Raw genomic sequence first — 27,983 nt, forward strand, 5'->3', positions numbered from 1 at the left:
GTTTGTAGGAACCCAGAGCCCAATCCAAGGGAGCCTGCTGATTTTAACCCTTGCCTGTCTGGTCTGTTTTCTGGGTGCCAGCCGGCTGACCTCGGCCTTCACGTCACAGGTGAGGATGCGCTGACCTGAAGGGTAGAGGCCGTGTGGCATCAGGGTGCCGAGGAGGTCCTGGGAAGAATAAGGCTCAGGCCGAGGGCTGAGGGAGGAGTCACTAAGGCCCAGTGCTCCCTGTGACGGGCCATCCTTGGAGGTCACATTGGTGACCTTGCAGTTCTTAACTGCACTCTGTGGCTATTGCCTCAAGACTGGAGGCGTTGCTTAGGGCCCCACCAAGCTCTCTCTGCCCCAAGCAGCCCCCGGGGCGGGAGCATTTTCGCACAGGGCAGCCTGTGTCCTCAGGCGAGCAGTGACCAGAGGGTAGCGTCGGCCCATCAGAACAAGGGGCTTGTGCACGGTCTGTCATGGGGCTTCTGGTCCCCCGCCTGTCCTCCACAGGCAGGGACGGCTCCCCGCCTGCTCCTTCGCACCGTGAGGGCTGGCCCGTGGCCCATCTTCATCCCGCAGGCCTCTGCGACAACAGGTCCTCCGAATGAGCACGTGGCCTCGGCGTGAGACAGCAGGCTGCGGGAGCTGGGACTGGCTGGGGCACCCAGGCCTTGTCTCAGGGACAGCGCATCTTCAGATTTTTCCAGGGAAGCCTGAAATCTGGAGTATGTTGGCAAATGATTGAATTAGAGAAATTTCTTGTGATTTAGGCTGTTCCTCCATCTCTCTTGCAAAGTTCTCCTAACAGCAATGGCAATGTGGTTGTGGAATGAAGTTCTAGACCCCAGAGCGGTGAGCTGGGACAGTTAATCTCCACGCTGGTTGAAGGCCTTGGGTGCACCTGTCTCTGGCGACTTGGAGGTCTCATCCCTGAAAGATGGAACTTGGATCTGGCAGCGTCTCCTGTTCGCGCCAGGATCCCTCACCTGGCTTTCGAGGTCGGCATTCGCATGTGTCCCTGGCCTTCGGGGCTGGCTCTCCCGTTTAGACGGGGTGGACCTTGGCAGCCCAGCATTGAGCGCTCTCACAGCCGTATCAGGGCACACACGTGTGCAGTTTAGGTTTGGGCGCGGGGTCGTGTAGGTGGGACAGGACAGGAGGAGGACAGAGATCGGACAGGCGTGAACACAGACCGCACACTGAGACCAAGTCACAAACAGAAGAGTCGTTAGCACACCAGGCTTCTCAGGGACGAGCTCCACGCAGGGAACCCGCCTGGGGTCTGACGTGGCAAAGTGAAGTTCAGTAGTGACCACATGAAGACCGTGGCGGGTCTTCAGATAGAGGGTGGCTTCGTAGCATCCTGAAGTTCTGGGCGTGGATGGGGGTGCCCAGGAACTGTCCGCTGTTCTGTGATCTGCCTGCCCAAAGTGCTGCGATAGAGGTGTAACGGAGAAGGAAGGAAGGTGGGTGCTTGCCGGTCTGCTAGCCAGAGGGGTGGCGTCGGGAGCCGTGTGCCAGGCTCGCTGTGCATTCATTTTTCCTCTCCAGGCACAGCTGGGGGCTCGGTGGCGCGGGTCCCACCTCACAGAGGCAGTGGCAGCTGGAGAGGGGCTCCGTGCCTTGCCCAGAAACACACCATTGATGCATCAGGATCAGAACTAAGCCTGAGCGCCTCCCGTCAGGGACAGCGACACACAGGGAGGATGACCAGACGCAGAGGCATTGGATGGAACCGGGGGCGGGGGGGAGGGGGGGTGTGGACGGCAGGGGACGAATGGGGGGGTGCTGAGCTGAGAGAGAGTTCTTCATGGGGGAGCGCTTATCCAGAAAGGGACTGAACCTCTGGAGAAAACCAGTTGATGGGGGCCCGGAAAACACGCCCTCCCCTAGAAGGGGCCTCATCAGGCACTTGCCCTGGGGATGGCCGGGTCCACCCGGAGGCACGTCCTGCAGAGGATGTCCCCACCTGGCGCAGGTGTTGAGCTGCAGCCCTGGCCGTAGCCCCAGGCCGCGTGGAGTCCAGCTCCGCCTGGCCACTCCCCGCTGTGGGCCCTCTCCTCACTGAGTGGCACTCAGGCGTGTCAGGCGTGGTCAGCGACAGACCATCCCGTGGTGACAGACGTGCGTGATGGCTGTGGGCCCGGGCTGGGCCGCCTCCCTGCTTGTAGGGGACCCTTCGTTGCCCTGGTGTGAGCTCTCCTTGTCCCAGAGAACACCTACACCTTTAAAACAATAAAAACGAGCAGTCAGCTCACCCGACCACAGATACACCTGGGATTCCAGGGGGCCCTGGGGGCCCTGAGAGGCAGGTTCATCCCTAACAGTGCGAGCTCCTGGGAGCCAGGCAGGTGCCCTGTCTGCAGGAACCCTGAAGGTGTCGTGTGACAGGAGTGGAAATGGGGACAGCTGGGTGCCCCCGCGCCACCCTCAGCCCCACCTTTGTGAGGGACGCGAGGGTCTGAGGTCTTGCATCTGCCTGTAACCGTCCAGTGCTCCCCCAGGAGGAGGCTCCGCGCACGATGGCCCCGAGGGCACCTGCCCCGGCCACGTGTGCACTCCCTGCGTCTGCTGGGTGCTCACCGCCCGCCTGGCATCGGCCTGTGTCTTTTTTTTTTTTTTTAAGTTTATTTATTGTCGAGAAAGCGCGCACTAGTGGAAGAAAGGCAGAGAGAGAGGAGACACAACCCAAAGCAGGCTGTAGGCTCTGAGCTGACAGCAGAGAGCCCGACTCGGGGCTCGAACTCACAAACCGTGAGATCATGACCTGAGCGGAAGTCGGACGCTCAACCGACTGAGCCACCAGGCACGCCACACCGGCCCATGTCTCATGTGCCTTGTGCCACCTGGGGGTCCCAGCACCGTGTGATGCTGTCACTGCCATTTCTCAGGTGAGGAAACCGCGGTGAGACCAGTGTTCAAAGCCTAGCTCTGACCTGGGCCTGAGGCCCCTCAACACAGGGCTCCTTCCCCTTTCCCTATGGCGGGAAAGATGCCCACTTCCTGGTAACGATGGGGGTGCTACTTAGATTTAGATCTGCTGGACACAAAATGGAGTCCGGGATTCTCATAAATAGATTAAATAGAAGCATCCAGAGAAATAGCAAAATTCTTGCTTTTTTTCTTAACGGTTGGTACTACCCACATAAGCGGATATTAACACACAGGATGTTGGTTTCATCTGTTGGCGGCCCGAGTTTTAAAAGCTCCCCAAGGTGAACCGCTGGCATATGACCCGGCTCTCCCGCGGCTGGGCGTAGACCCGACCAAATCGCAAGCAGGTGTTTGAGCCAAGTGTGTACGTGGCAGCCCGCAGCCACGCGACTCCCAACCGCCAAAAGCCGCAGATGAGCCAGAGGTGCATCCGCAGATTTGCCGAGGAGCAGAAGGTGACCCGCCCGGACGCCAAGGAATGAAGCGTACTGATCGCAAGCCTCGAGACCGCCCTGCTGAGCAGAAGAAGCCTGACACCGAAGGCCCCAAATTGTGTGATTCCAGAGCAGGCAAACGCAGGGACAGAAAGCGGGCGGGGTGGGGGCAGGGACCGCTGATGGGTAAAGGGGTTTCCTTTGGGGGACAAAGGTCCTAGAACGGGGTGGTGGTGATGGGTGCACAACATCGTGAGTATACGGAGTGCCACCTGGCCGCACGCTTGAGGGTGTTAAGGTGGTGGCTTGTGTGTGTGTGACATAACCACCAAAACCCCCACGTCTCCCCAAGGGGTTCTGGTACCAGGCGAGGTGGGAGCCCCTGGCTTGGAGGCTGGGAGAGGCCGTCCGGCCGTCCAGACCCCAGCGTCAGCATGGGCCCAGGGGTCAGAACCCGATGACAGAGCCCCTGCAGGGGCTGGGCGCCCTCCTCACCGCCTTGCCCTTGCCATCGGCCTGCTGTCTGGCTGCTGAACCCCCCCCCGGGCACTTCCTCCTCTGGCTGAGAGGCAGGGTGCCGTTCCCTCCCTTCCCCCAGAGCCAGATTCTGGGATCGGCCCCTCATTAGAGGGAGGGGACAGGACAGCAGGACTTGCCAGGGCCGTGCCCTGGGCCCTGTGTCACCTGGAGGCCCAGCCTCCACTCTGCGGAAGAGCGTGGGGCGGGGGTCCACGGACCTCCAGCCTGAGGGGCGCCGCCATCAGGGCCCGGGGTGCCGGGTGGACCCGTTTCCTGTTGTTGCGGTAACAAGTTTCTGCAAAGTTGTGGCTGAAAACAAAGCATTTTCTCCTGCGGTTCTGAAGGCGGGAAAGCCAGAATCAGTCTCACGGGCTAAAGTCAGGCGTGGGCAGCGCTGATTCGCTCCGGAGGCTCCCGGGGAGAGTCCGTTTCCTGGCCTTTTCCAGTAGCGGGTTCACCCCGCCCAGGGTGCTGCCCTTGGCCAGGGACAGACACACAGACGGTGGGGGAAAGGAGGGGCCACGGGCTCAGGAGCGCAGGTGACACAGGGACCCTGCCTGCCCAGAGCCGAGCTCCTCCACGTGCCTCAGCAGCTCTTGGGGAGCTTTCTGGAAGCCCGGATGCCCGCCACAGCCCAGACCAATGTCATCCGAAGCCCTGAGCCATGTGAAGAGTTCCTCCAGTATTCTCGTGTAGCCGGGGTTCAGAACGCTGTTCCAGAAGCCCAGAATCAGGCCGAGGTAAAGACACATCGGTACCGATGGTGCAGTTTGACACGCCCCGTTCCACACACATCTCTCACTCCTGTGCCGAGAGCACAGAGAATTCTCAGGAATCCCCAGAACAGCCCTGTAGGGTGGGATCTGCTGTGATCCCATGTCACCAGTGGTCCCAGCGAGGCCCAGACCACAGAACCAGTGCACAAAGGGAGCCAGGGACTCTGGCTCCTGGGACCTGCCCTCATCTGTCTTCCAGAACATTCTAACGGGTCTGGGGAAACAAGCGAGGTCACTCTCTCCCTCAAGTTCTGAACCTGTCATGTGGCCCGTACTCTGTGGAGAAAAGAAGGAGCTGGACCCTGGAGAACAACCCTTGATGACAGGCGCTCCCGTGCGTGGGCGCCGGGCAGAGCCGCCACCTGCCTGGCCCACGGAGGCGCCAGCTTGCCACCTCACTGGCTCCCTTGTGCTCCAGAGCCGCCCGCCCACACAGATGGGGCCCCCAGGGCGCCTCTCCACAGCCCAGAAAGGTCACGGCAGCCCTGGGAGGCCGGCAGAGAGCGAGTATCAAAGCGCTTCAGAACTAAGAGGTTTTCCTCCTCGAGTGGAATTTCACAGCCCGGTGGCCAATTTCTAAGTCATGCACGTTAATGGGCAGCTAATGAGGTATCCAGGCAGGGACCTGGAGGTGCCCCAGGCTCGCAGAGCCCAGATTAGGGAGTACAAAGCCAGCCGCTGGTGAGGGAGGGAGCTAAATCATCTCTCCCTGCGCCTCGGGGTGGATGTGGGCGGAGGGTGCGAGCTATGCAGATTTTGAGCCCCAACACGGCTTGGTCTGCGCCCTCCACCTGCCGCGTCCCCCCCCCCCCCCCCCCCCCGCCAGTGCCTGGCATCCTCCCCATCGGGCCGGGCCGATGACCTCCCTGCGCTCCTGGAAAACCTCCACAGGGAAGAGGTGGGGCTGAAACGCCTGGTCCAGCAAGAATGGCCTCTCCCAGGTCCCCCTAGAACCCAGAGGCCTTCCCGGGGCCCCTAGCTGAGCCTTCACACAGGGACTCCCTGCTCCTCCGATGCCTCCCTTCCCCTGCCCTTCACCTTCCTCCAGGGAGCCCTCTTGCAGCTGGGGTCTCGTGGTCACCCCTCCTTTTTTTTGTTTTTAATTTTTTTTTTTAACGTTTATTTATCTTTGGGACAGAGAGAGACAGAGCATGAATGGGGGAGGGGCAGAGAGAAGGAGACACAGAATCGGAAGCAGACTCCAGGCTTTGAGCCATCAGCCCAGAGCCTGACGCGGGGCTTGAACTCACGGACCGCGAGATCGTGACCTGAGCTGAAGTCGGACGCTTAACCGACTGAGCCACCCAGGCGCCCCTCGTGGTCACTTCTCCTACTCTTTGGACCCTATTTGTCTAGTCCTGGTCTCTTCATACGTCGGCCTTTCCTCCAGAACGGAGCCCTTGTCTTTCGCCTCTGACTCGCTGTGAGTCTGCGTGCGTCGAATGAGAACGCACTCAGGCCCCAGCCCCATGGGGCGCAGTGTGCCGAAGGGTGGCCCCTGTCGTGCTGAGTAGTGTGCCCTAGAGCCTGTGGATGTGATCTTATCTGGAAAATGGGTCTTCTGCTTTGCAGGTGCAGTGAGGAAAGGATCTCGAGATGAGATCATTCTGGAATGTGTGAGTGGGCTCAAATCCCAGGACAGGTGTCCTCCCACGAATAGGAGAGGACCCAGACACGGGGCAGGTGTGGGAAGATGGCACCCGGAGGGACGGGGCCACCAGCCCAGCACCGCCTGGAGCCCTTAGGAGCTGGACGAGGCAGGAGGGATCACGCCCTGGGGCCTTTGGAGGGAGGGCGGGCCTGCTGGGAGAGAATAAATTCCCATAGTTTTGAGACCCCCAGCTGGTGAGTTTGTTATGGCAGCTTCAGGAGGCTCCTTGTGTGGGGGAAGTCACGCCTTTTTCTCTCTTCTGGAATCCTACTCTCACTCTCTGGTTCGGTGCTTCCCGTCCTGGGCGCCGGCAGCCAGGCAGGGTGCGGGGTGAAGCAGGTTTTGGGATGACGCAGCCAGGGTTGAACCCCGGGCCGGTCAGTTGCCAGCGGGCCCGTTCTGAGCCCCCTGTTCCACCTGCCTGAGCTCACTGCCCGCTCTGTGTCGAGCACTATGGTGTCACCCCCTCGGGATTCGCTGTGGGGGACCCAGTGAGACGCCCAGCGCCGGCTACAGGGCCCGGTTCCCAGCATCGCTCACTCGGTGAGCGCCGGTCCAGCTGTGCGCTCCTGGGCCACAATCCCGGCTGCCTTTTCGCATCCACGCCTGCCACTCAGCAGGTCAAACGCTCACTCAACGCCTCTACGCGGAGCCTGCAAAGACCAACAGTCTGCTGGTGACACGGTCAGGGGATGGAGACCGTTGGAAACCACATGGAGAAAAAGCCCTGGGCGCTGATCTGGTGTCTGCCAGATAAGGACTGATCGGGTGAGGCTCTGGCTCCGGAGATGGTTAACTGAAAGCCGCAGTCCTTAAGAGGGGGTCCCTGCACCCGCTGTATCCGCGTCACCGGGGAGCTGGGTAGGAATGCAGATTCTCAGACCCATGGAGTCAGAAACCGCTGGGTTGTCTGTCACACAGCCTCAACCTGAGTTGTCACACGCCCTCAAGGGGACTCAGGCCCGGGTGCTAGGAGTAAAGCCGGTTCACGTTAGAATTCCGGATGTGACCTTCGTGGACCTGTGTTTTCCCGAAGGGGACAATTTCCTGTATTCTGCCATCTCAGCGGACAGCACAGCAGGTCGGAGAAGCGGTGTCTACTCAACGTCCGGTCCCAGACCAGCAACGCCCGCCTCCCCGGACCTCGGGAGTGATGTGGAGTCTGGGCTCCACCGAGGGGACAGTGAATTCGAATCTGCCTTCTGACAAGACCCCAGGCGATTCACGTGCACATTCGTTTCAGGGGCCAAGCACCTGCTGACTGCCTGGGCCTTTGCACGCACTTGAGTCCACAGCGGGCCCCACAGCCCACGGCGAGCTGCAAGGTGGGCACGCGGACCCCTTTGTGGATGGAAACTAGGCTTGGAGAGATCACATGGTCTAGCTGAGCTCTGAGCTCTTAACCAAGCCCCCCTTCCTCAGACTGGGGGGCCTCAGAGAGGGATCCTGGGCCCAGGTCATTGACTGAGATCAGGTGCAGGCCTGCCCCTCCTGCTCTCCCAGCTGCCCTCCATCAGACCCTCAGCAGCCAGGAAAGCCCCGCCTCCTGGGAGGGGCCTTCACCCGGGTGGGGGAGGGGAGGGCGCCTTAAGACCCCCTCCTCAGGCTGGCAGTCGCAGAGCGCTGCAAGCTCTTGGGACCGATGGCTCTGACCTCTTGTCCTTGTTCCCCTTGGTGTTGAGACATGACCCCAACACGTGCTCTCTAGAGCTCCCTTAATTCCCGAATCATCTCCCCACCTCGGGCACAGCTAGAACCTTCCTTCTTCCACCAGTGGGGCCCAAGAAATGCCGCTGAACCAGCTGGAGCGAGCCTGAGCCCTGTCCCTGATGGCTGACAACTATCTGATCTTGAAGTCTGGATTTGGGGGTAAGGGTGAGGGGCTGGGGTGGAGGCTCGGGAGAGGAGGGTAGGAGGTCCCCCGGTGAGGATAAACCGGGGCCTGGGAGCGGGTCACTTAAAAGGGCAGCACGAGGCAGCCCGTGGCGTGGGGCCGTTGGGACAGATGGGTGACTCTGATTTGGGGAGTGAGACCAGTCACAGCCAGGAAGGCAGTGTGAGGACTGCGCCTCTTCACCCCCCCACCCCCCCTGCCTCCCTGCTGCTTCTAGCCATGGAGGAACCGACGGCCGGCAGCCCAGGCCTCTCGGAGAAGCCGGTCCCCGCGGCCGCCAGCCCCTCTCTGTCCTCGCTGGGCGCTGTCTTCATCCTCCTGAAATCTGCGCTGGGGGCCGGCCTGCTCAACTTCCCCTGGGCCTTCCACAAGGCGGGTGGGGTGACCCCCGCCTTCCTGGTGGAGCTGGTAAGCACCTGCGGAGCATTTTTTGGGGCGGGGCTGGGTCTCCTGGGGTGGGATCCAGAGGGGAATCCTCAGCATCCCTCCTGGGGAGCTGCCTGTTGTAGAAACGACCCCTTTGGAGACTCCCGTTGGCGTCCGCTCTCTGCTCAGCTGCCGCGGGACGGGGTCCTCCCACCGCAGCCCCGAGTGGCGAGCACCCCTAGGCTGTTGAGGGTGGGGGGTGGGGAGGCGCCTGCCTCAAGTGATCATCTGCAGGCGGTCACCTGGCCAGTTGGCTCCTCTCACCGGCTGGTTACAGCTCGATGCTGAAAGTTGAGCCCTGCGTGCGGTCGGATTGGGTGTAAGATGCTGTGACCCCCACCCCCCCCACCCCACACTCGGCCTGGTCCGCCGCCCCGTCACAGCCGTGCAGCCAGTCCTGCCAGCTGCATGTGGAGCCTGAACTCCCTTCTAGAAAGGCCAGGGCTGGACGGCCCCAGCGGAGAAGGGCCGCTAATTAGCACAGCTTCATTTTATTTGCGAAGATTCTGTTTCCGCAGCTGATAGCAACAGCTGAGTTGTGTGGGGAGCTGGTCCACAGACGTGATCTTTAACTGCCTTTTTATGGCGGCCAGCTGATCGTGGCCACGGGGCCTTTTCTGTCCTTCGGGAAACTGCCCGGTCCTAGCTTGCGTAGTGTCCGCCCTATGAAAATAGGTGACCGTGGGACGATAGGGCAGGGGTTTCTTTGGGGGACAGGACACGAGAGAGCTCCGGGGCACGGTGGTGGGTTCTCAGTCCTGACGGGTTAGGGTTGTACGGGTGGATCGGTCGGATCTCTTCCAACGATACGTGTGTTCTTTTAACCCACAACCCACGGGATTTTAGGAGAGTAATTGAGACTCTCTGGGTTTCTGAGATCTCATATATCCAACTGGGGCAGGATAGTAGGAATCCCAGGTGCAGAGACATACAGCCCAAGAGGCCTCGACGATCGCTTGCCCTGTGGCTCTGATCTCTGGGCAGGGGTGGGCCTGGTAGCACATTGGGTAGAGGTCCCTGGTCTCCAGGTGGCCTGTGTGGGTGACAGACCTGGTGGAGAGTGATGTCAAAGTCCCAAGGGTCTGGGGCGCCTGGCAGGGTCGGTCGGTAAAGCATGTGTGACTCTTGATCTCAGGGTTCTGAGTTCAAGCCCCATGTTGGGCCCTGAGCCTACTAAAAAAAAAAAAAAAAAAAAAAAAAAGCCTGCGGGGCAGCTGGCTCGGGTGGTGGGCTGGGGGTCACCCTGGCCCCACGGTCCTGCTCCGCAGGTCTCCTTGGTCTTTCTCATCAGCGGGCTGGTCATCCTGGGCTATGCTGCCTCTGTCAGCGGCCAGACGACCTATCAGGGTGTGGTTGGAGGGCTGTGTGGCCCGGCCTTGGGGAAGCTGTGTGAGGCCTGCTTCATCATCAACCTGCTCATGATCTCCGTGGCCTTCCTCAGGGTGATTGGGGACCAGCTGGAGAAGCGTAAGTACTGGCACAGGAGTGGGGGGCGCCCCCGGGGGGCTTCTGGTTGGTGAGCGGGATGTGGGTACGGGGGGGCCTTGGGGGGACAGCAGAGGCCAAGGCCACCCCTGAGCTCCTTACGTCGTGGCAGAAGGAGTGGTAATGAGCACCCTGGGAGTCATGGAGGGGGAGGGGCCGTGCCGGATGTCTAGCGGGGACAATCCAGTTTACAGATGGGGAAGCCAAGCCAACTGCAGAGAAGTCCCTTTGGAGAGCGAGCCAGTAACACCTTGAATCTGGGGATGGACGTCCAGGCCTGAGCCCAGGCCCCCTTGGCTTCTCGTCCCCCGTGGACCTTTTCCCTGCAAACACTGCTAGCCACATTGTGCCCGCTTTGATAGGTTTCCTTTTTGTTCGATTGAGCGTATTTGCGAATTCTTGCTGGGATTTCTTCCTCGACTCACGGGTGTTGATGCTTGTGTGGTTCAGTTTCCACTTCGGAGTTTCCTAGATCGCTTTCTGGTTTCTGCCTTAGTTGTGCCACGGTCGGAGAACACGCTCCGTGTGGTTTCAGTCTTTGGCCTCGGAGCCTTGCTCTGGGCCCCCATGTGATCAGTCTTGGTGGGCGCTCCGGGGGCCCTTCAGGGACGTGCCTGGTGCAGTTGGGCGGAGTGTTCTAGAATGCTGCATCGGCTCTAGGTGCCCCACGGCTTGGATGAGATCCTCCCGAGCCTCCCTGATTGTTTTTCCAAATGGAGTTACTCCCTCAGGTGGTGAAAGGCGAGCGTGCAAATCAGCTGTTGCAGGTTGGTGTGTTTGACCCTTGAATTCTGTCCATTTTGGCCTCCTGGTGCTCGAAGCTCTGTTGGCAGGCTCCCACCCGTGAATTGTCCCCTGAGGATCGTGAAAGGTCGCCTCCCGTCTCTGGTAGTACTTTGCCTTCAAGTCCAACCTCTCTGCCACGCGTCTAGTCCTTCCAGCTTCCTTGAGTGTTTGCCTGGCTTCTCCCCCTCCTCCCACCACCCCCCCACCCCCGCCCCGGGTCTTTGACTGTGAACCTAAAGGTAACTTGGGAGTTTCAGATATGTTTCCTGTGGACATTATGTAGTTGGGTCTCGCTTTTTTCTTTGTTTTTTTTTTTTTTAATCATCTCGACAGTCTCCGTGTTTAACTGGAGTGTTGCAATTTTTAATTGGAAAGTGGTTAGCGATACGCTTGGATTTTGGTCGTCTGTTTTGCTATTTCTTCTGTCACTTGAACCAAAGGCCCCCAGTGCTAGGGGTCCCGAGGTTCCAGGTGCCCGTGTCTTGGGGGGGTGCTTGTATCCCGAAAAGCATGGAGGTTGGCGAATCTGAACCTCCCGGTGGATAAAAGGGGCACAGAAGTGCCCTGCCTTTCGGTGTGAAGTGGAGGTCATGTCCGGTTCCACCTCTGGGCAGAGGTGGTTGCACCAGAGGGCAGCTGGAGTGATCCGAGCAACCTTGAGGACGCAGACCTCCTCCACGGGCTCTGGGCAGATGGCCTGGGGTGTGCTTGTGTGTTAGTGGTTAGAGGGTTGGGGATGTGTTGTCTCTGCAGGCTTCTTGGCAGGAGGGCCAAATAAAGACTGGGGGTGCCCGTGGCGGTTGGGGTGCTTGGTGTCCTTGTGTGCAGTGGGTACCGATGAGAGAAGTAACAGGTGCTGAAAGACACTAAGGAATGTTCTAGAAAGTTGAGGGCTCAGGAGGGGCTGCTGGAGCCCAGATGTCCAAGCTGGGATCCTGGCTGAGGAGATCTAGATGCAAAAGTGGGGCTTGTGTCCCTTCCCAGAGGCCATGTGGGTCTGGCACTCCCCGAGGTCTCCGTGCACCTCTGGGTGCGTGCATTCCCCTGGCGTCTGTGGCCCGGAATGCTTGCTTTGCTCTCGTGCCTGGTGCCTGTGTAGAGTGACCTCGGGGTGGGACCCTGGGACCGCCCCTCCCCCCCCCCCAGCCTTCCAGAGGTTCGGTAGAAACAAGCTACTCGGTTAAGGTCTTGGCTTCTGTGCGTGGCTGGCTTGCATTTGGTGAACAAAGAAGGGTCACAGTCCAGCACAGCAAGCGCCCCCAAGTGGGCCGGGAAGCATCTCTCTGCTCCCAGCCCTCCGCAGCAGGGCTGTGGGGACCTGGGAGGAGGGACATCCTCCCCCCCCCCCCTTCCGAGCCCCAGGCCATCTTGCTCCTCCCCCAATTCTCTCCTCTCCCCCACGGGCCTTGCCTCTTCTGTCAACTTCAAATTCTCCATTTCATTGTGGTGGGGGGGGGAACCCCAGTCTGGGTTCTTCCGTTCCCCCTACTGAGAGGTTGGTGGGAGGCTGGGAGGTGTGTGTCCCTTGCCCCCATCAGCATGGGCTCTGAGACACGTTGGCCCAGCAGACTATGGCAGATGTGACGTGGTGCCGTTCCAGGCCCAGCCTTTAAGCGGACAGGCAGTGTCCTCCGGGATCTTCGGGAGCCCCCAGCTGCCCCGGCCTAGCCTCCTGGAGGGTCCTTGTGGGAGAGACCCCAGGACTGCAGGGAGGGCTCAGGCGTCCCCACCAGACACCCAGTGTCGAGCCGTCGTGGACCCTCCAGACCAGCCTACCCGTGGGCCATCCACGCACCCCCACGTGACCCCAGCTGGTCCCACGCGGAGCAGAACTGGCCGGCTCAGCCCTGCCCTGGTTCTCCAGTCCCTGGCGTGTGACAAAGCCGTCGCTCTGGGCCACTGTTGGGGGGGGGGAGTTTATCAGGGGGGGACGTTTACCGGCTCTCATTACCAGCTCCCCCCGACAGGCTCATGAGCAAACAGAAAAGCATCTTTTATGAGCGGATTAGGGCCCAGGTGCCTCAAGGGCAGGCCACTTGGCTTCTTCCTTGTTGCGGCCCCTCTAGCAGAAGGTCACCGAATGGCTGTTGAATGAATCTGCGGCAAGGTTGCTGCCCCCGTGGTGGCACGTGACAGGTGGGGCTCCTTGCCCCGGCCCACCCGGGAGCAGGGACCCCTGTGGCTGGGGCTCTGAGCCTGGGGGGTGCTGGGGCCGCAGCTCTGAGCAGTCCCCGCCCTCTTGCCCTCTCTGCCCTCAGTGTGTGGCTTCCTGCTGCCCAGTGCCCCCCCGGCCCCGCAGCCGTGGTGCGTGGACCAGCGCCTCACCCTGCCCCTGCTCTCCGTGCTGGTCATCCTGCCCCTGTCCGTCCCGCGCGAGATCGGGTTCCAGAAGTACACCAGGTACGGGGGGGGGGGGGGGGCGCGGGGCTGTGGACGCTTCCATTCCAGGGTCCCCACCTGTGCCGGTGTCTGCAGGTGGGGGGTGGGGGCGGGGGGGTTCATTCTGCCAGGGATTAGGGGGGTGGCCAGCTCTGGTCCTCCCCTTTTGGAGAAGAGAAAAAAGCGGGACAGTTACCCAAGTAGCACGTACGCGGGATAGAAAACAGAGATAAACAAGAACGTGTATTGACGTGGCTGCTGTTCTGTGATTTCATTATTACAGATGGTTTATGTGCACAGGCACGGGGAGACCCCAGATATACACTTGGGTTCCACCTTGCGGTCTGAGGTGTTTTGGGTTTATTTTTTTTTAACGTTTATTTGTTTTTTGAGAGAGAGCACAAGCAGGGGAGGGGCAGAGAGAGAGGGAGACACAGAATCCGAAGCGGGCTCCAGGCTCCGAGCTGTCGGCACAGAGCCGGACACGGGGCTCGAACTCACGAACTGCACGAGATCGTGACCTGAGCTGGAGTCAGAAGCTTAGCCGACTTAAAACTGCCCCTTTATACATACTTTCGGAAAACAAAACAAAAAAAAGCCTGGCGAAAGGACTCACCTTAGTTTGCAACCTGCCTTCCCTTGTTGTGTCGTGAACGCCAACAGACTTTTCACCTTAGAACTAGAATGGAGACAGAGCACGCGGGGACCCAGGTCCCCTCTGGGCTCCAGCCCTTGCCTGGCTCTCCTATCGTGTCAGCAAGGTCAGGGGCGCACCCCGCTTTGGTGTGGCCGAGCCGAGGGCGTCCCGGCGTGGGTGCCACATCGGAATGCTGTCTTGTTGGAGAGATGGGGGCTCCCGAAGCTCTTGGACCTGACGGGTATCGGCCTGGTCGGGAGCTCGACGCCTCTGACCCCTGGGCCTCAGACAGCCTTCGCGCTGTCCCCACGGCACAGACACGGAAATCGAGGCTCGGAGCAGTGGGGACCTTGCCCGACACCTAGTCGGCGTGGGCCACCCTGGCCCTCAGGTGGTGCTCTGTGTCACCCCGGGCTGCGTGTGGTGGGGCCGGTGTTCCCGTGATGGGGTGGCTGTACCGTGGAGACACCTAACGCCGTGTTCCGTGTGCGTTAGCGTTCTAGGCACCCTGGCCGCCTGCTACCTGGCCCTGGTCATCGTGGTGCAGTACTATACCGGGACCCAAGGCCTTGCTCGTGAGCCCCGCCCCGCACAGAGGTGAGTGTGAGGGGGCGGCCGTTCATGGCTTCCTGCGTGAGGCCAAGAGGTGGGGGTGGGGAGGGGCTGTCCTGCAGAGATGCTGCGTGGTGCCGAGGGCTTGGGGTTTGCTGGGAAGCCACTGCGGGGCTGAAATCACATCTGCTCGTGGCAGGGCCACCTCCACGGGCACGTGACCAGCAGTCACCCAGAAGGGCCCTGCATGTGGCTGAATGGCCTGCTGTTGCAATCCTGAATTTTTTTTTTTTTTTTTTAACGTTTATCTTTGAGCGAGACACACACACACACAGAGCTCAAGCAGGGAAGGGGCAGAGAGAGAGAGAGGGAGACACAGCATCCGAAGCAGGCTCCAGGCTCCGAGCCGTCAGCCCAGAGCCCGCCGCGGGTCTCGAACCAGTGAACCGCGGGATCGTGACTTGAGCCGAAGTCGGGTGCTTAACCGACTGAGCCCCGCCGGGCACCTCGCCATCCTGAAATTCTTCCCCGAACAAGGTGCCAGCGTGTTCATTTTGCGCCAGGCTCCACGAATTTCGTGGCCTCTTCTGGCCGACGGATTGGAAGCAGGACCGCAGAGAAGGGGCTGGGGCGACTCTGAGCTTTGGGCTTGAGCTCTGGAAGGGTGGCAGTGCTGTTTCCTGGGGTGGATGAGACAGGGGCAGGGGGAGGAAGTCACGTGGGGACATGTTACGTCAGAGGCGGTTCTGAGACCTCCGATGAAGACATCAGGTGGCCAGTCAGACCTGCGTGTCTGGAGGTCAGAGAGGGGTCCAGACTGGAGGGAGAAAGGTCGTGGGTGTCGGCCCCGAGGGGGCATTTGAGGCCACCAGCCCGGGTGAGAACGGTACGCTGAGCCAGTGGTGCTCAGTCCGGCACCAGGAGGTCAGGGACGGGAGGAGGAGGTGTTGGGAGAAGAGAAGGAAGGAGAAGGTGCAGAATGGGTTAGCTTCTGGCGGGGCGGGGGAGGGGGGAGAGCGCTCACTAGCGCCTCGACGGAAGACTCCTTCCTGCCCCTTCCAGCTTCTGGTGGCCCCGGCGATCTTTGGCATCCCTTGGCACATGGTTATATCCCTCTGTCTCTGTTTCCATCATATAGGACCTTCCCTTGTCTGTGTCTGTGTTTTTTGGTAACGACACCACCCCACTCCAATGTGACCTCAGCTCGTTTTCCCTAATGACCTCTACCAAGACCTGTGTCCAAACAAGGCTTTGTTCTGAGGTTCCCAATGGATGTAAACCTGGGGGGATGTTAGTCAACCCAGCGCAGAGGAGGATAGAAAGTGGGCCTCAGCAGTCAGTGAGCAAAATTTCAAGAAGGTTGGGGTGACGGCCGCCAAAATGCTGTTGCTGGGTCACGTAGGACTGAGTCCCAGCTTTGAATTTAGCCACGGAGGCTGCTGGTGATGGGACGAGAGCTTCATGAGGGCGAACGAAGGGGCTGAGGGTCCCAGTGGATTGGGCCCAGGGTCCCAGTGGATTGGGCCCAGGGAAGAGAGTTCTTCTGAGAAGGGGAAGAGAGGAGTGGGCCGGAGCTGATGGGGGAACCAACACCAGCAGGTGCTGCTTATATCTCACTCCACTATGTCCCCCCAGGTGCCAGAGGCTGGTACCCAGAGCTTGTCAAAGGGAGCTGGGGGTCCTCATCTGGGGGCCCCTGAGGGGGGCCGGACCTCAAGGCTCTGCCCTGTGTATGGCTCTGTCCTCTCAGGCAGTTTGGGTGGCGGTCAAGCCATCCTTGCCCTATTGGATTTGATGGACGCTGCCAGTGCCCCCGCCCCCGACCTCCATGGGAACGGAAAGTTGAGAATTCCTTCTAGCCCTGTCCTCCATGGAGAAGGTCAACTTAGCAAACGTGAGCACGGGTGTCTTTAGAAGATGCAGTGTGCCACATGCATCGTTTTCCTGGTAATTAAAAAGCCTGTCTCACAGCCCGGCTCAGCTACGTTTTCCTGGTATTGTTTAAAACCCCTCCTCAAGTGGTGGTTGTTGTGAGTCGAACTTTTTGTGACAGACCCCTGTCCTTGTCCGTTTGCAGCCCCTCCTCCTGGACCTCCGTGTTCAGTGTCTTCCCTACGATCTGCTTCGGGTTCCAGGTAATGGCAGCGTGCGGGTGGAGGTGCGTGGCTTGGGGGGCTGTGGTGACTCTGCTCCCTTGGGAGAGGGTGGCCCTGTGTCAGGAAAGAAGGTGGAAGACTCGCTATGGGGCGAGGTAGGCGGTCTCCTGGAGGCTGTGCGTGTCGGTTGGCATCTGGGCTCGGTGAGGGGTGAACTGCTGTTGAACCTGGGCGCCCGGCCTCTGCCGACACCAGCAGCACATCTGCTGGGTCCGGGGCAGCGTGTGGGGCTCCGGAGCTTGTTCCCTCCTCTGCCGAATTTTCCCGGGGCCATCTCCTTGACTGGGGACCTGGTGCCACCCGCTTAGACAGACCGTCTTGATGCAGGTGGCTCCTGTCCCTGGTGCCTGGGGGAGGAAAGATCCTGACTCAGGAGCCGTTCGGGGGCCGGGAGGCGTACCGGGCGCAAAAGGGGAGCTTGTGACGGAGTGGCACAGGGTGACCGTGGGCCGACCTGTGGGAGGCGACGGGCGAAGGGAGCGGGTTCAGCTAGAGAGCCTGGGAAGGGAGGGGGCCGCAGGCAGGGGTGAGGCGGCGGGAGAGCTGCAGGGGTGAGGTAGGTGCCCCCCACCATGGTGTTAGAGGGGTGCAGTGGAGGCAGAACAGCCGCCCCCGCCACCCCCAGACACCCCCAGACGGGTCCCAAAGTAAAACCGAGTTCGCAGGGGCAAGCGGTGTTCGGCCCGACAGCTGTGCCTTCTCGCCTGACTTGTTCCTCCCCTCCTCTGTCCTCCAGCTCCTGTTTGTGCTTTTTTCCATCTTGCGTTTTCTTTGAGGATCGTTTAAAAAAAAAAAAAAAAAAAAACAAAAAACAACCCTGGAACGTTTCCATTTATCCTCTTTATAAATCAGTCGAAATATCGCTCCTGGGGCTCAGCAAGCCGCTCGCAGGCACGTCTCCCATTTCTTCTCGCACGCCCCATATTTTCAAAGAGCTAAAGCGACGATTTTGTTGTCAGCGGTTTGGACGCGGCCTTCATCCCTCTCTCCCGCGCCCGGGCGCCATATGGTGCGGCAGGCTTGCGCCGCGGGGGCCGCTTTCCAGATGCTTCCGAGGGCTGCTCCCCTCACCTTTGCCTCGGCTCCGTCAGCCGGTTCTCCTAGCAACCGGGGCCTGGGCTGCGGTTTCCAGGGACACGGGAGGCAGCGATGAAGAGCTGGGAGAATCGCAGGGTGGGGGTGGGGCTCAGGCCAGAGGAGACCAGGATCTGGGGGTGGGGGGGTGGGGGCGGAGGGCAGTTGAGGGTGAAGAGGGAGAGAGGAGGAGGAGGGGCAGCCTGCTGGAGGGGTGGCGCGGGAAGGGCAAGTCTCCTGTTGGCCTCAGGAGCTCTGACCTGGCCGGACCGCTCCCCGCCCCCTCGAGCGAGCAGCGGGGCGCCCCGTCCAGCCTGCAGCGCAGCGCGAGGGCCGTGGAGGGGCAGACGTGGGGTGCGGGCTCAGCTCCCAGCCAGCTTGCCACCCCGGGACTTCTCCGCGGCTGCTGTTTTTAAACAGCCGTATTGAGGTCTAAGTCCCGTGGCAAACAGTTCACTCGTGGGCCGCAGGCGCCTCAGAACGCTGGCGGCGCCCCGAAAGGAGCCCTGTACCTGTGGCCGACCGGCCCCCACGCCCCGGCACCCACGTGTCTCTCTGCGGATCTGCTTCGGGCCTTTCATTCTGAGGGGGTCCCTTGGGCCCGGCTTCTGTCCCCCAGCGTGCTGCTCTCCACGTTCGCCCCTGTCGGGCCCTGTGCCTCTGGCTGCTCCCCTTTCTGTGGCTGCGGGGTGGTTGTCAGCCAGATCGAGTGCAGCCTGCAGACCGCTCCTCAGCCGGTCCACGTGTGGCCTGTTTGTGCTTCCCGGCCAGTGTGCTCCTCCACCTGCCGTTTCTCCTGCCCTGGGAGCAGAGAGCCAGTGCCATCCCCGCCCTTGTCCTGTCCCCTGTCCCAGCCGGGCGGCCCTGTCCTTGGGAGCTGTGTAAAAGCTGGTGTAAAAGCAGGAGAAACGGCCCAGGGGTCTTGGGACAACCTGGGGGGAGGGCTGAACGATATCCTGCCACAGCCGAGCGTCTCGTCCCCACCCCTGCTCTTGGCTGTGCCCTGGAGACCCCTGCCGCGTGGCATCCTTGGCGACCCCACAGAGTCTGTGGGCCTTGGGGGTTGGTGTGTACTCGGGAGCAGGGATGGGGAGACAGGGAGACCCCCTGTCATGGGGTCTGGGCCGTTCTGGGAGCCATGCGGATGTACCTGAGAAATGCCATAGGGGTAGGTACAGGAGGCGGGAACCTGGGTCCCCTGGCTTCCCCTGGCTGAGGCTCCCCTTGAGGATAAAGCCCCCAGGGCCTGGCTGAGCCAGCCTGCAGCCAGCAGGCTCCTGCAAGGTCAAGGCAGCCTGGGGCAGGAGTGTCTGGGGGAAGGGTGTGTGCGCTCAGTCTCCCCCGGACGCGGCCCCTGCAGGGGAGTTGGGGAGTGACTGTGTGTGCCCCCCACCCCTCCCGAGGGCGTGCCCCTCCCCATCATGCTCCACGAGGTGGGGGAGCTATGTTTGCTTGACTACCTGGCATCTCACACTGGCACCAAGTGGGACTATTAAGCATTTGAGTGCTGGGGAGCCGGGGGTGGGGGAGGCTTCCTGCTTGCTGGGTGGGTTAATGGGTGTGTAATTGAGTCCCCCTGGAACGTTCTTTAGCTGTGGGCCGGGCTCTGTGTGTGGCCTGAGCTCAGAGGCATAAGCGAAGCCAATGTGGTCCTCGCCCTCATGTAGCTAACAGGTCCTGAACAAGCAAACCCAGAAGTGCTCGGGAGGGGAGGAGAGGGGAGGGACACAGGGAAGGGCTCAGTCCTGCTGGGGAGAGCTTTCTGAAAGTAAGGGTAGGTGCTGGCCGTACCAAGAGAGAATCCCAGGTCGAGGACCCAGCACAAGCAAATGTCCTGAGGCAGCCAGGAGGAACAGAGGTGAACTGAGCTCAGTGGGTGAGGAAGGCGTGGCTAGCAGCCTGGAGAGTGGGCAGGAGGAGGTGATCTGCGTGTTTGGTTTTGATCGGAAGGGAGTAAAGAGGCTGATGTGTGGAAGGAACCATAGAACAGTCTGGAAGCCATAGGGGGCATCAAGATAAAGTCTTGCCTCTCAATTCCGGCTGCGTGGCAGTCAGGGTCTCCTGGGCTGCTGGTGAAATGCCGCTGCCCAGGTCCTGCCCCAAGTAAATAAAGTCCTTGACGTTGGCCATAGGTGTTTTATATTTCAAACTCTTCATGACATTATTAAGTATACGTGAAACACATAAATCATGGCTGTGTCTATCCCCGTGCAACCCTCAGCCCAGTCAGGATCTAGCATGTTCCTGGTGGGGCGCCTGGGTGGCGCAGTCGGTTAAGCGTCCGACTTCAGCCAGGTCACGATCTCGCGGTCCGTGAGTTCGAGCCCCGCGTCGGGCTCTGGGCTGATGGCTCAGAGCCTGGAGCCTGTTTCCGATTCTGTGTCTCCCTCTCTCTCTGCCCCTCCCCTGTTCGTGCTCTGTCTCTCTCTGTCCCAAAAATAAATAAAAACATTGAAAAAAAATAGAATGTTTCTGGTACCCCCACAAGCTCCCTTGTGACCTGTCCTGCTCCACAGCAGCCCCCTTCTGTCACCGGAAGCGGTGGTTCTCGACTAGGAGCAGTTCTAGGGGGCCATTGGGCAATGTCCAGAGATGTTTTTGGTTGTCACAATGAGGGCGGAGGTGTTCCTGGCGTCCAGTGGGTCCCCACCAGGGATTCTGCCCAGCATCCTGCAGCGCACAGGACAGCCCCCCCCCCCCCCCGCCCTGATGTCAAGGGCGCTGCAGTCCAGAACCCTTGCCCCAGGGTGGTTAACTTGTAACTGGAACTTCACGTCCCCGGAAACACGTTTTCTCGTCTTGCTCAGCGTTCCGGCCGCGAGGCCGTCCTGTGTGAGGTTGTGTTCGTCCTTCAGGGCTGTGTCATATTTCCCGGGTGACCGTCTGCCGATTTCCCTGCTAGACTTCCTACTGTCGGCGGACCCGTGGGTGGCTTCCTGTGCTTTGGGGCCCTGAGACGTTCGAGGTGGCTCCCGGTGCCTCGGGCGCCCCCTGAGCCCCGCCCCTGCCTCGCAGTGTCACGAAGCCGGGGTGTCCATTTACTGCAGCATGACCCATCGGAGCCTCTCCCATTGGGCCCTGGTCTCCGTGCTGTCCCTGCTGGCCTGCTGCCTCGTCTACTCGCTGACAGGTAAGGCAGCACCAGCACACCGCGGAGCTGGGCAGGGGGCGCGGGAGACCCCGAATCACGTGTGCCCGAGGAGTGCTCACCGCGTGCCCGCCGCGCCGTGCCGGGTCCGGGAGGTGTCACAGCCCTCGCCCGTTTACTCCTGACCCCCCTGGGAAGTCCCCATTTCACAGAAGGAGTAGCTGAGGCTCAGACGGCTCCCGTGGCTTGTCCGGCAGGGCCCCCCGGCTAGACGTGCAGAGCTGAGACCCTGCTCGTACGCTCCACACCCTGCCACACAGGTGTCCAATGGGACGGTAGTGACCGGCGCGTGGCATGATCTCTGGGTAGCGATTTACAAAACGCCCTTGTGGCTTTGACGGACGTGGGTGCCCACAGACCTGGGTTCCAGGCAGAAGAGTCTCCGAGGGGCGCGGAAGTGGGGCTCAGAGACGGCTGGGACCTGCTCAGGGGTCACACAGCGTGCCCGTGGCACAGCCCGGGTCTCAGGCCCAGGCCGACTTCTGGCTGGCTGCTTTCCTCCTGCCCAGGGCTTTGGAGCCCCTGACCCGGGGAGCCCTTGGGCCGCTGCAGTGTGCCAGCCCCTGGGGCCCACCATGGTCACCCAGGAAGCTTGCTGACCCACGACGCCGTTAGTTTTGGGAGGACAGCACGGGGACGCGGCTGCCGTGTTACGCAGTGCCCGCTGTCCGCGGCGTTCCCCGTGCTGTGCCCTCCGTCCACGTCTCCCGCCCGCACGGCGCCCTTCTAATCCGCCCCCCTTCCCCGGCCTTCCGCCCTCTCCGCCTCCCAGGGGTTTACGGCTTCCTGACCTTCGGGGCAGAAGTTTCTGCGGACATCTTGATGTCTTACCCGGGCGATGACGTGGTCATCATCGTGGCCCGGGCCCTCTTCGGAGTGTCCATCGTGACCGTCTACCCCATTGCGCTCTTCCTGGGGAGGTGAGGTCCGGCCCGCGGGGCCCTTGTATGTCGGTGCCTGCTCCAGACTGAGCCGTGGGAGGGTCGGCGCGGTCCTTGGGGAGCGGCGCCCGGTGGGGGCCGGCGCGGGGCTGGAGCCGCCCGTGGTGTGTGGCCTTCAGGTCGGTGATGCAGGATCTCTGGAGGAGGAGCTGGTGCCTGGCGTGTGGGCCCGGGGCCCTGGCGGAGCCCTCGGGGCCGTGGGTCCGGGTGCCACTGACCGTCCTGTGGGTCGCCGTGACGCTGGCCATGGCCCTGCTCCTGCCCGACCTCAGCGAGATCATCGGCATCATCGGCGGGATCAGCTCCTTCTTTATCTTCATTTTCCCGGGTGAGGCCCTTGCTCGGCTCGGCTCTGCCCGGTCTCCCCGCCGGGGACTCAAGGGTCTGGAGGGTGGGAGCCCCGCAGAGGCTTTACTGACCGGACACGGGCCGTGGACTGTATGTGCCTTGAGTTAAACGTCTTCGTGACCCTCCATGGGCGTACCCGCTGGGAGTGCTGTCATCACCCCATCCTGCAGGTGGTCAGATAGAGGCCCAGCGGCCTCCCGGGGCGGGGCGCAGGGAGTGCCGGGTCAGCCTTGACCTTGTCCAGTCTCCGGTGTCACCGTGCACTGTGGGATTTCTTTTTTTCTTTTCTTTTTTTTTTTTTTTTAACCTTTCTGGTCACGTGAAATTTATGCGGTTCAAAGGTGCCCTGTGAATGTCGTCTTCTTGTCTTGGTCCCCTGGGAGGCAAACACGGTCTCTGAGGTGGATGGTTTCGTACAAAACCTTCCCCGTGTGGGTGGCTGGAGCTCCAGTCAAGGAGGCCTGAGGCTTTTTGCAGCCTGGGGAGCCCGGGGGGCCTCCCAGAGGAGGCGGCGCTCAGGGCTTGTCGTCGGAGAGGCTCAGGGGGGCCGAGGTGTTAGGGGGATGGTGAGCTGGGTCCGTGGGGACGGGCTCTCGAGCTCCGGGCCGCTCTGGGTTCAACAGTGGAGAGCTGGAGTGGCCCCGTGTGTCCTTTGCAGGTCTGTGCCTCATCTGTGCCGTTAACGTCCAGCCTGTAGCTGCACGCGTCAGGTAAGTGTCCCCAGATCAGGGTGGCAGTGTGGGCGCTTGAGGGGCTCAGAGGGAGCAGAATGGGAACGTGGCAGGGCCCACGGAGGTCACGTCCTGCCGGTGAGACAAACAACAGGCCACGGGGCTTGGCTTGTCCACGGTGACACGGTGTCCGAGCCAGGAATCGAACCCCTGCCAGCTACACTGGGGCCCGCCCACACGCTACCGCTGCTCAGCCCTCCCTTGCCCTCAGAGGGTGATCGTCTCTGCCGCGAGCTGCGGCACAGGCGGGTCCTGTTGTGCGGAACCCTGCGTTGCGGAGGCCGTGTGGCCGGAAGGGTAACACGTTGTGTCTGCAAGGTAGCGGGTCTTGGCTGGACCCTTGCTCAGTGCCCGGCCCTCAGTCCTCTCCTTACGATACCAGGATACCCATCCTACAGACGAGGGGGTAGACCCTTGTCCGCGGGCACGTGACAAGTCAGGGCGGCGCTGGGACTCAACCCGGGCTGACTGGGTCCGGGCCTCACGCCTGCCTCCTCCCTGCTCCACGATGTGGGTTAGAGGCTTTGGGGCTCCCGCTCTTTCCCAGAAGAGGGCCCTCGTCTCCAGGGTGGCCTGGGCTATGACTGGGGCCCTGTCCTTTGCCCTTGAGGGGCCCAGCTGACCCCCCCCCCCCCCCCCCCCCCCCGCCGAGAAAGAGAGTGCATGCACGGGTTTGCCACACCTCAGCAGGGGCCTGTGTGGCTCTTCCTTCCCTTCCACAGATGTGAGAACTGAGGCCGAGGCGGGTAAAGGGACACCGTCCTACATTTGCCGGGGCGTTTAGCACAGCAGAAGTGCGTTTTCTCTCAGCCGAGGCCGCACGTCCACAGTCAAGGTGTCGGCAGGGCCAGGCTCCCTTTGAAGCCTCTGAGAGCCGCTTCTGTTCTTGCCATTTCCTGCTTCTGGTGGCTCCAGGTGTCCCTGGCTGGTGGCTGCCTCACCCCCATCTCTGCCCCTCTGGGGCTCTTCTGCCTCAAGTCCCCATGTGCCGCCTTTCTTTTTTTTTTAATTTTTTTTTTTTTCTTTTCAACGTTTTTATTTATTTTTGGGACAGAGAGAGACAGAGCATGAACGGGGGAGGGGCAGAGAGAGAGGGAGACACAGAATCGGAAACAGGCTCCAGGCTCCGAGCCATCAGCCCAGAGCCCGACGCGGGGCTCGAACTCACGGACCGCGAGATCGTGACCTGGCTGAAGTCGGACGCTTAACCGACTGCGCCACCCAGGCGCCCCGCCATGTGCCGCCTTTCTATAAGGACACCTGTCACTGCCCTGAGGGCCCACCCCAAACGCAGCATGATCTCCTCTCCGGATTTTTAACTTCGTTACATCTGCAAAGACCCTGTTCCTAAATAAGGTCACGGTCACAGGTTTGGGGTAGACACGAATCCTGGGGACTGCCATTCAGCCCAGGACAGATGCTCCTGTGTTCCAGCAGCCGGGGGCTTGGGTCCCCCCCCGGAGGCCAGTGTCTCTCTCTCCTTCCCTCCCGCCTCATCGAGCCCCGGCCTGGTTTTCCCACAGCCGTGGGCAAGGCTTCCTTCCCTTCTGGGGGAAGAGCTTTTCTGGATGTCTCTGAACCTGACTCGGGCTTGGGGCAGCCGCGATGGTCTGGGGCCTCCTACCTGCGGCTGTTTCCCGGCAGTGGTCTTTGAAGGCCCTGCTGCTTCTGTTTTGTGCCTTGATCCAGGCTCACAACAGTTTTTACTGTTGGGCTTTGAAGGTATTTTTAACTCTAGAGCTGCCGTAGGGCCTCTGATCCCTCAGAACCGCTCTAGGAGCCTGCAGGCCCGAGAACATTCCCCATGCTCTCCCCACCTCCGTATTGGGGGCGTTCACGATTCTGTCTCGCTGGAGACCATCTTTCCGTAACATCGGGTCCTGTGGCCTTTGTTAATGGGGCCATAAATGTGTCCGGCCGCCCTGCTGTCTGTAGGAATTTCATTTCCTTGTCTGCACGGTCTCTGTTGGTGCGTCGGGAAGCTTGCAGATGTGGCCTCAGTGGCTGTCAGGGCGACCGCCTCTGTCCCCGTGGCCAGCCGCTGTCCCCATCGTGGGTGACTTCGGGCTTTCTTCTCCTTCATCGTTTTTAGGGGGGGCTTCATGCCCCTCCTCCCGTTGCCCCCAAAGGGAAGGGACTGGAAAGGTGTCTCCCTCCCCCAGGGGAGGAACGGAATTAACAGAGGCAGTGAGTGATTTTAATCGCAGGGGGCCCTTCTCTCCCCTTGTCTTGGAAACCCATCCCGACAGGTGGGGGGGGAATACCATGGGTTTTTCTTCCAACTTGGTGGCTCTCCTGGCTTCGTGTGATCAGCCTTCGGCGTGCACTTGGCTTGTCTGTGCAGAGCTCCGGAGGAGAGCGTGCTCGATGTGTATTTCTTGGCCTGGCAGGTGCTGTTTGGAGGCGTGGGGAGTGGTCTCCGTGCTCGTGGGCACCTTCATCTTCGGGCAGAGCACGGTGGCAGCCGCCTTGGAACTCCTCTGAGCGGGAGGGGGTCGGCCCGGCCCCATGGCTGCCCTGGTGCAGCTGCCTGCGTCCAGCTGTGCGACCCGTGTCCTTGCCTCATAAAGATGCTGGAGAAATGGATACCTTCTGCCTCCTGAGGCTGCTCATTTGGGCTTCTGCTGGTTCAGAGGGTTTCGGGCGCAATGCCGAGGAGGGCGGATTCGGGTCCTCGGGCCGCCCTGACAAGGACCACAGCCTGGGGGCTTCGAAGGGCAGAAGGGTCCCCTCACCGTCTGGGGGCGGGAGCCCGAGATGCAGGTGTGGGCAGGACCGCGCTGCCTATCGGGGAGGATCCCCTGCCCCTTCCAGCCTGCGGTGTGGCTGGCCATCCGTGGCGGTTCTTGGCCTTCCCTTCCCGCGTGGTCATCTGCCCTGTGTGTCCTTCCAAGTCTCTTTTTTTTAAAGTTAGAGACCGTGAGATCCAGTGGGGGAGGGGTAGAGGGGAGGCGGCTAGAGGATCCCTGCGCTAACAGGGGAGAGCTGGACGCGGGGCTCGAACTCGCGAACCGCGAGATCGTGACCTGAGCCGAAGTCGGATGCTTAACCGACAGAGCCACCCAGGAGCCCCGAGATTTCTCTCCTCGTATGAGACCCCAGTCATTGGATTAGAGCCACCTTCGTCCAGGATGACCTCATCTGAATTTACTTCCTTAGGGTCTGCAAAGATCCTGTTTCCAAACAAGGTCACAGTCACAGGCTCTAGGAGTGGGGACTTCAACCTAATATTTCTAAGAGACACACTTCATAACAGAAGTAGGGGCTGAGGCCCAGGGAGCCCTGCTTTGGCCCACACTCCGATGGGAGGGTCCCAGGGATTGTCCCTTTCCCTCTGGCTGGACCCAAAGAGCCTGGAAACCCAGTGAGCTGTGTGCGGTTCCCTCCCGGCCCCCCCCCCCCCCCCGCCAATTCTGGGTGTCATGCCTGTGGCTGAGGGCGAGGGGCCCAGAGGTCTGCCCCAGGGTCAGGGTCGGGGGAACGGGGGTGGGGGGAGAGGCAGCTTGCGGCCCAGGTGCTCCTGGGTCGCTGTGCTTGCCAGCACTGACCCTCTACGGGACCTGGGGTGTCCTGGAGGTCGCTGCGTTCGGGCCACTCTCCCTCTGCCTTGGGACGTCTCCCGGAAGCCGGCGGTTGGCTGTGGCCAGATCCAGGAGGGGCCGACGTTTGAGGACCTCTCCCTCAGGGTAGGCAGTGGGCCGGGCTCTGCTGTGTCGTGTGATGTGTCCCTGGCCAGTGGTGCCAGGACCCTTTTTGTGTTTTTTTCCAGCCTGTCCACCTGCATGATTTGCTTTCAGCTCTAACTCACCTGCCGTCAAGTTCACCCTTGCAAAGTATACGATTCAGTGGGTGTTAGCCGAGGCACAACGTTGTCCAGCCATCACCAGCTGGACGTTTTTGTCACCCCAGGGAAACCCGCACTCATTAGCAGTCACTCCCCAGCCCCGGGAACCGCGAATCTGCTGTCTCTGCAGATCTGTTCCTTCTGGACGTTCTGTACCAATGGACTCGTTCGATAGCGGCCTCCGTGTCTAGCTCCTTTGAGGTCGCATAATGTTTTCAAATTCATCCATTTTACAGGGGGAGGCAGCTGAGACTTGGAAAAGTCCAGGTTGCTTGTCCTGTGAGCTACAGAGCTGGGGTCGGGACCAACTCGGGGGTGGGGGGGGTCACGTTCCACCATCCACTTTCTTTCTAGTGCACACTCCCGAGTGGCCAAGGGGGTGTGACCCCATCCACCCAGCCCCAGGACGAGGATGCACCTGCTGCCTCCTCCGCCCTGGTTGCATGTGTAGACTCTGACCCAGTAATTGGGGCACCAGCGTCTCCTACACGGGCCTTCCGACGAGCTACACACCCTGCCACACACCGTGGGTCCGGTGGCCACGGAACCAGGACAAGGTGCTGCGGCAGAAGTGCCCCACAGCCAGCGGTGAGAATGGAGTCATCGATCAGTGGTCCCCTAGATGCTTCCCCAAAGTGCTGCGGCGGTGGCCGGGAAGGCTGGGGCCGTGGCGGGGCCATTCATGGAGTCTTTGAGAAGAACGAAGTGTGGTCGGTTGAGGGTAGGACCATAAAAGGGGGGCATCGCGTGAACTGGCTTTGGACTGAGACTACTGGCTTTGAGTGCTGGCTCTGCCATTTGCGATGTCAAAATTGGGGGAGTTTATGAATCGCATGTGGGCATCTGGCATGATGCCAAGTGGGCTCTGTGAAAAGAGAAGGCGATAATGTATCTACAGCAGCCATGTGGGGAGACCTGGGCAACGGTAGTTTTATTTCCAGAAAACCTAGGTTGAGACTAGGCGAACAGTGAGCTTCCTAGCAGCCAAGGGAAAAGAAATAGGATCCTCGGGCTCATCGAAAAGCAGGAAAGGGTAACAGGGAGGAAGTGGACTGACAGTGCCGAGAGAGAAGAGACTGGGGCCCTTCAAGGGGTGATGCAAAACACCACTGGGGACGATAATCTTCATCTCGACCTGTGTCTGGTACAGATGTGATCCTCATAGGACTGTCACCTCAACCATCATCATGCAAGGACACGATGCCATCAGAGAAATGCCCGCTGGGCCATCACCCTCTGATGTCCCCCCCCGATGGAGGTACGAGCTGGCCTGGGGCTGTCCT

At 60.9% G+C, this 27,983-nt stretch overlaps 1 protein-coding gene across 4 annotated transcripts; it reads left to right on the plus strand.

The window, feature by feature from the left end:
- On the plus strand, positions 1-27,976 carry SLC38A8 (solute carrier family 38 member 8). Of its 4 annotated transcripts, XR_015244630.1 has the most exons (14): positions 90-710; positions 7,543-7,624; positions 8,074-8,168; positions 8,411-8,601; positions 9,888-10,086; positions 13,149-13,290; positions 14,402-14,503; positions 16,536-16,593; positions 20,704-20,818; positions 21,609-21,756; positions 21,897-22,105; positions 22,784-22,835; positions 26,626-27,288; positions 27,851-27,976. XR_015244630.1 is itself a non-coding variant. In XM_086688804.1 (13 exons), the coding sequence occupies exons 3-13, from the start codon at positions 8,129-8,131 to the stop codon at positions 25,338-25,340; spliced, it is 1,350 nt and encodes a 449-aa protein (XP_086544930.1). In that variant the 5' UTR covers positions 90-710; positions 7,543-7,624; positions 8,074-8,128; the 3' UTR covers positions 25,341-25,442. The 4 variants fall into 4 exon arrangements, 3 of the variants coding, with proteins under 3 accessions (XP_086544932.1, XP_086544930.1, XP_086544931.1); XM_086688804.1 differs by lacking the exons at positions 26,626-27,288; positions 27,851-27,976 and adding an exon at positions 25,247-25,442; XM_086688805.1 differs by lacking the exons at positions 90-710; positions 26,626-27,288; positions 27,851-27,976 and adding exons at positions 5,782-7,067; positions 25,247-25,442.
- The last annotated feature ends 7 nt before the right edge of the window (positions 27,977-27,983 follow it).

This window comes from Puma concolor, chromosome E2 (genome assembly GCF_028749965.1).
Source record: "Puma concolor isolate L17-30 chromosome E2, mPumCon1.1.hap2, whole genome shotgun sequence".
Lineage (NCBI taxonomy): Eukaryota > Metazoa > Chordata > Mammalia > Carnivora > Felidae > Puma > Puma concolor.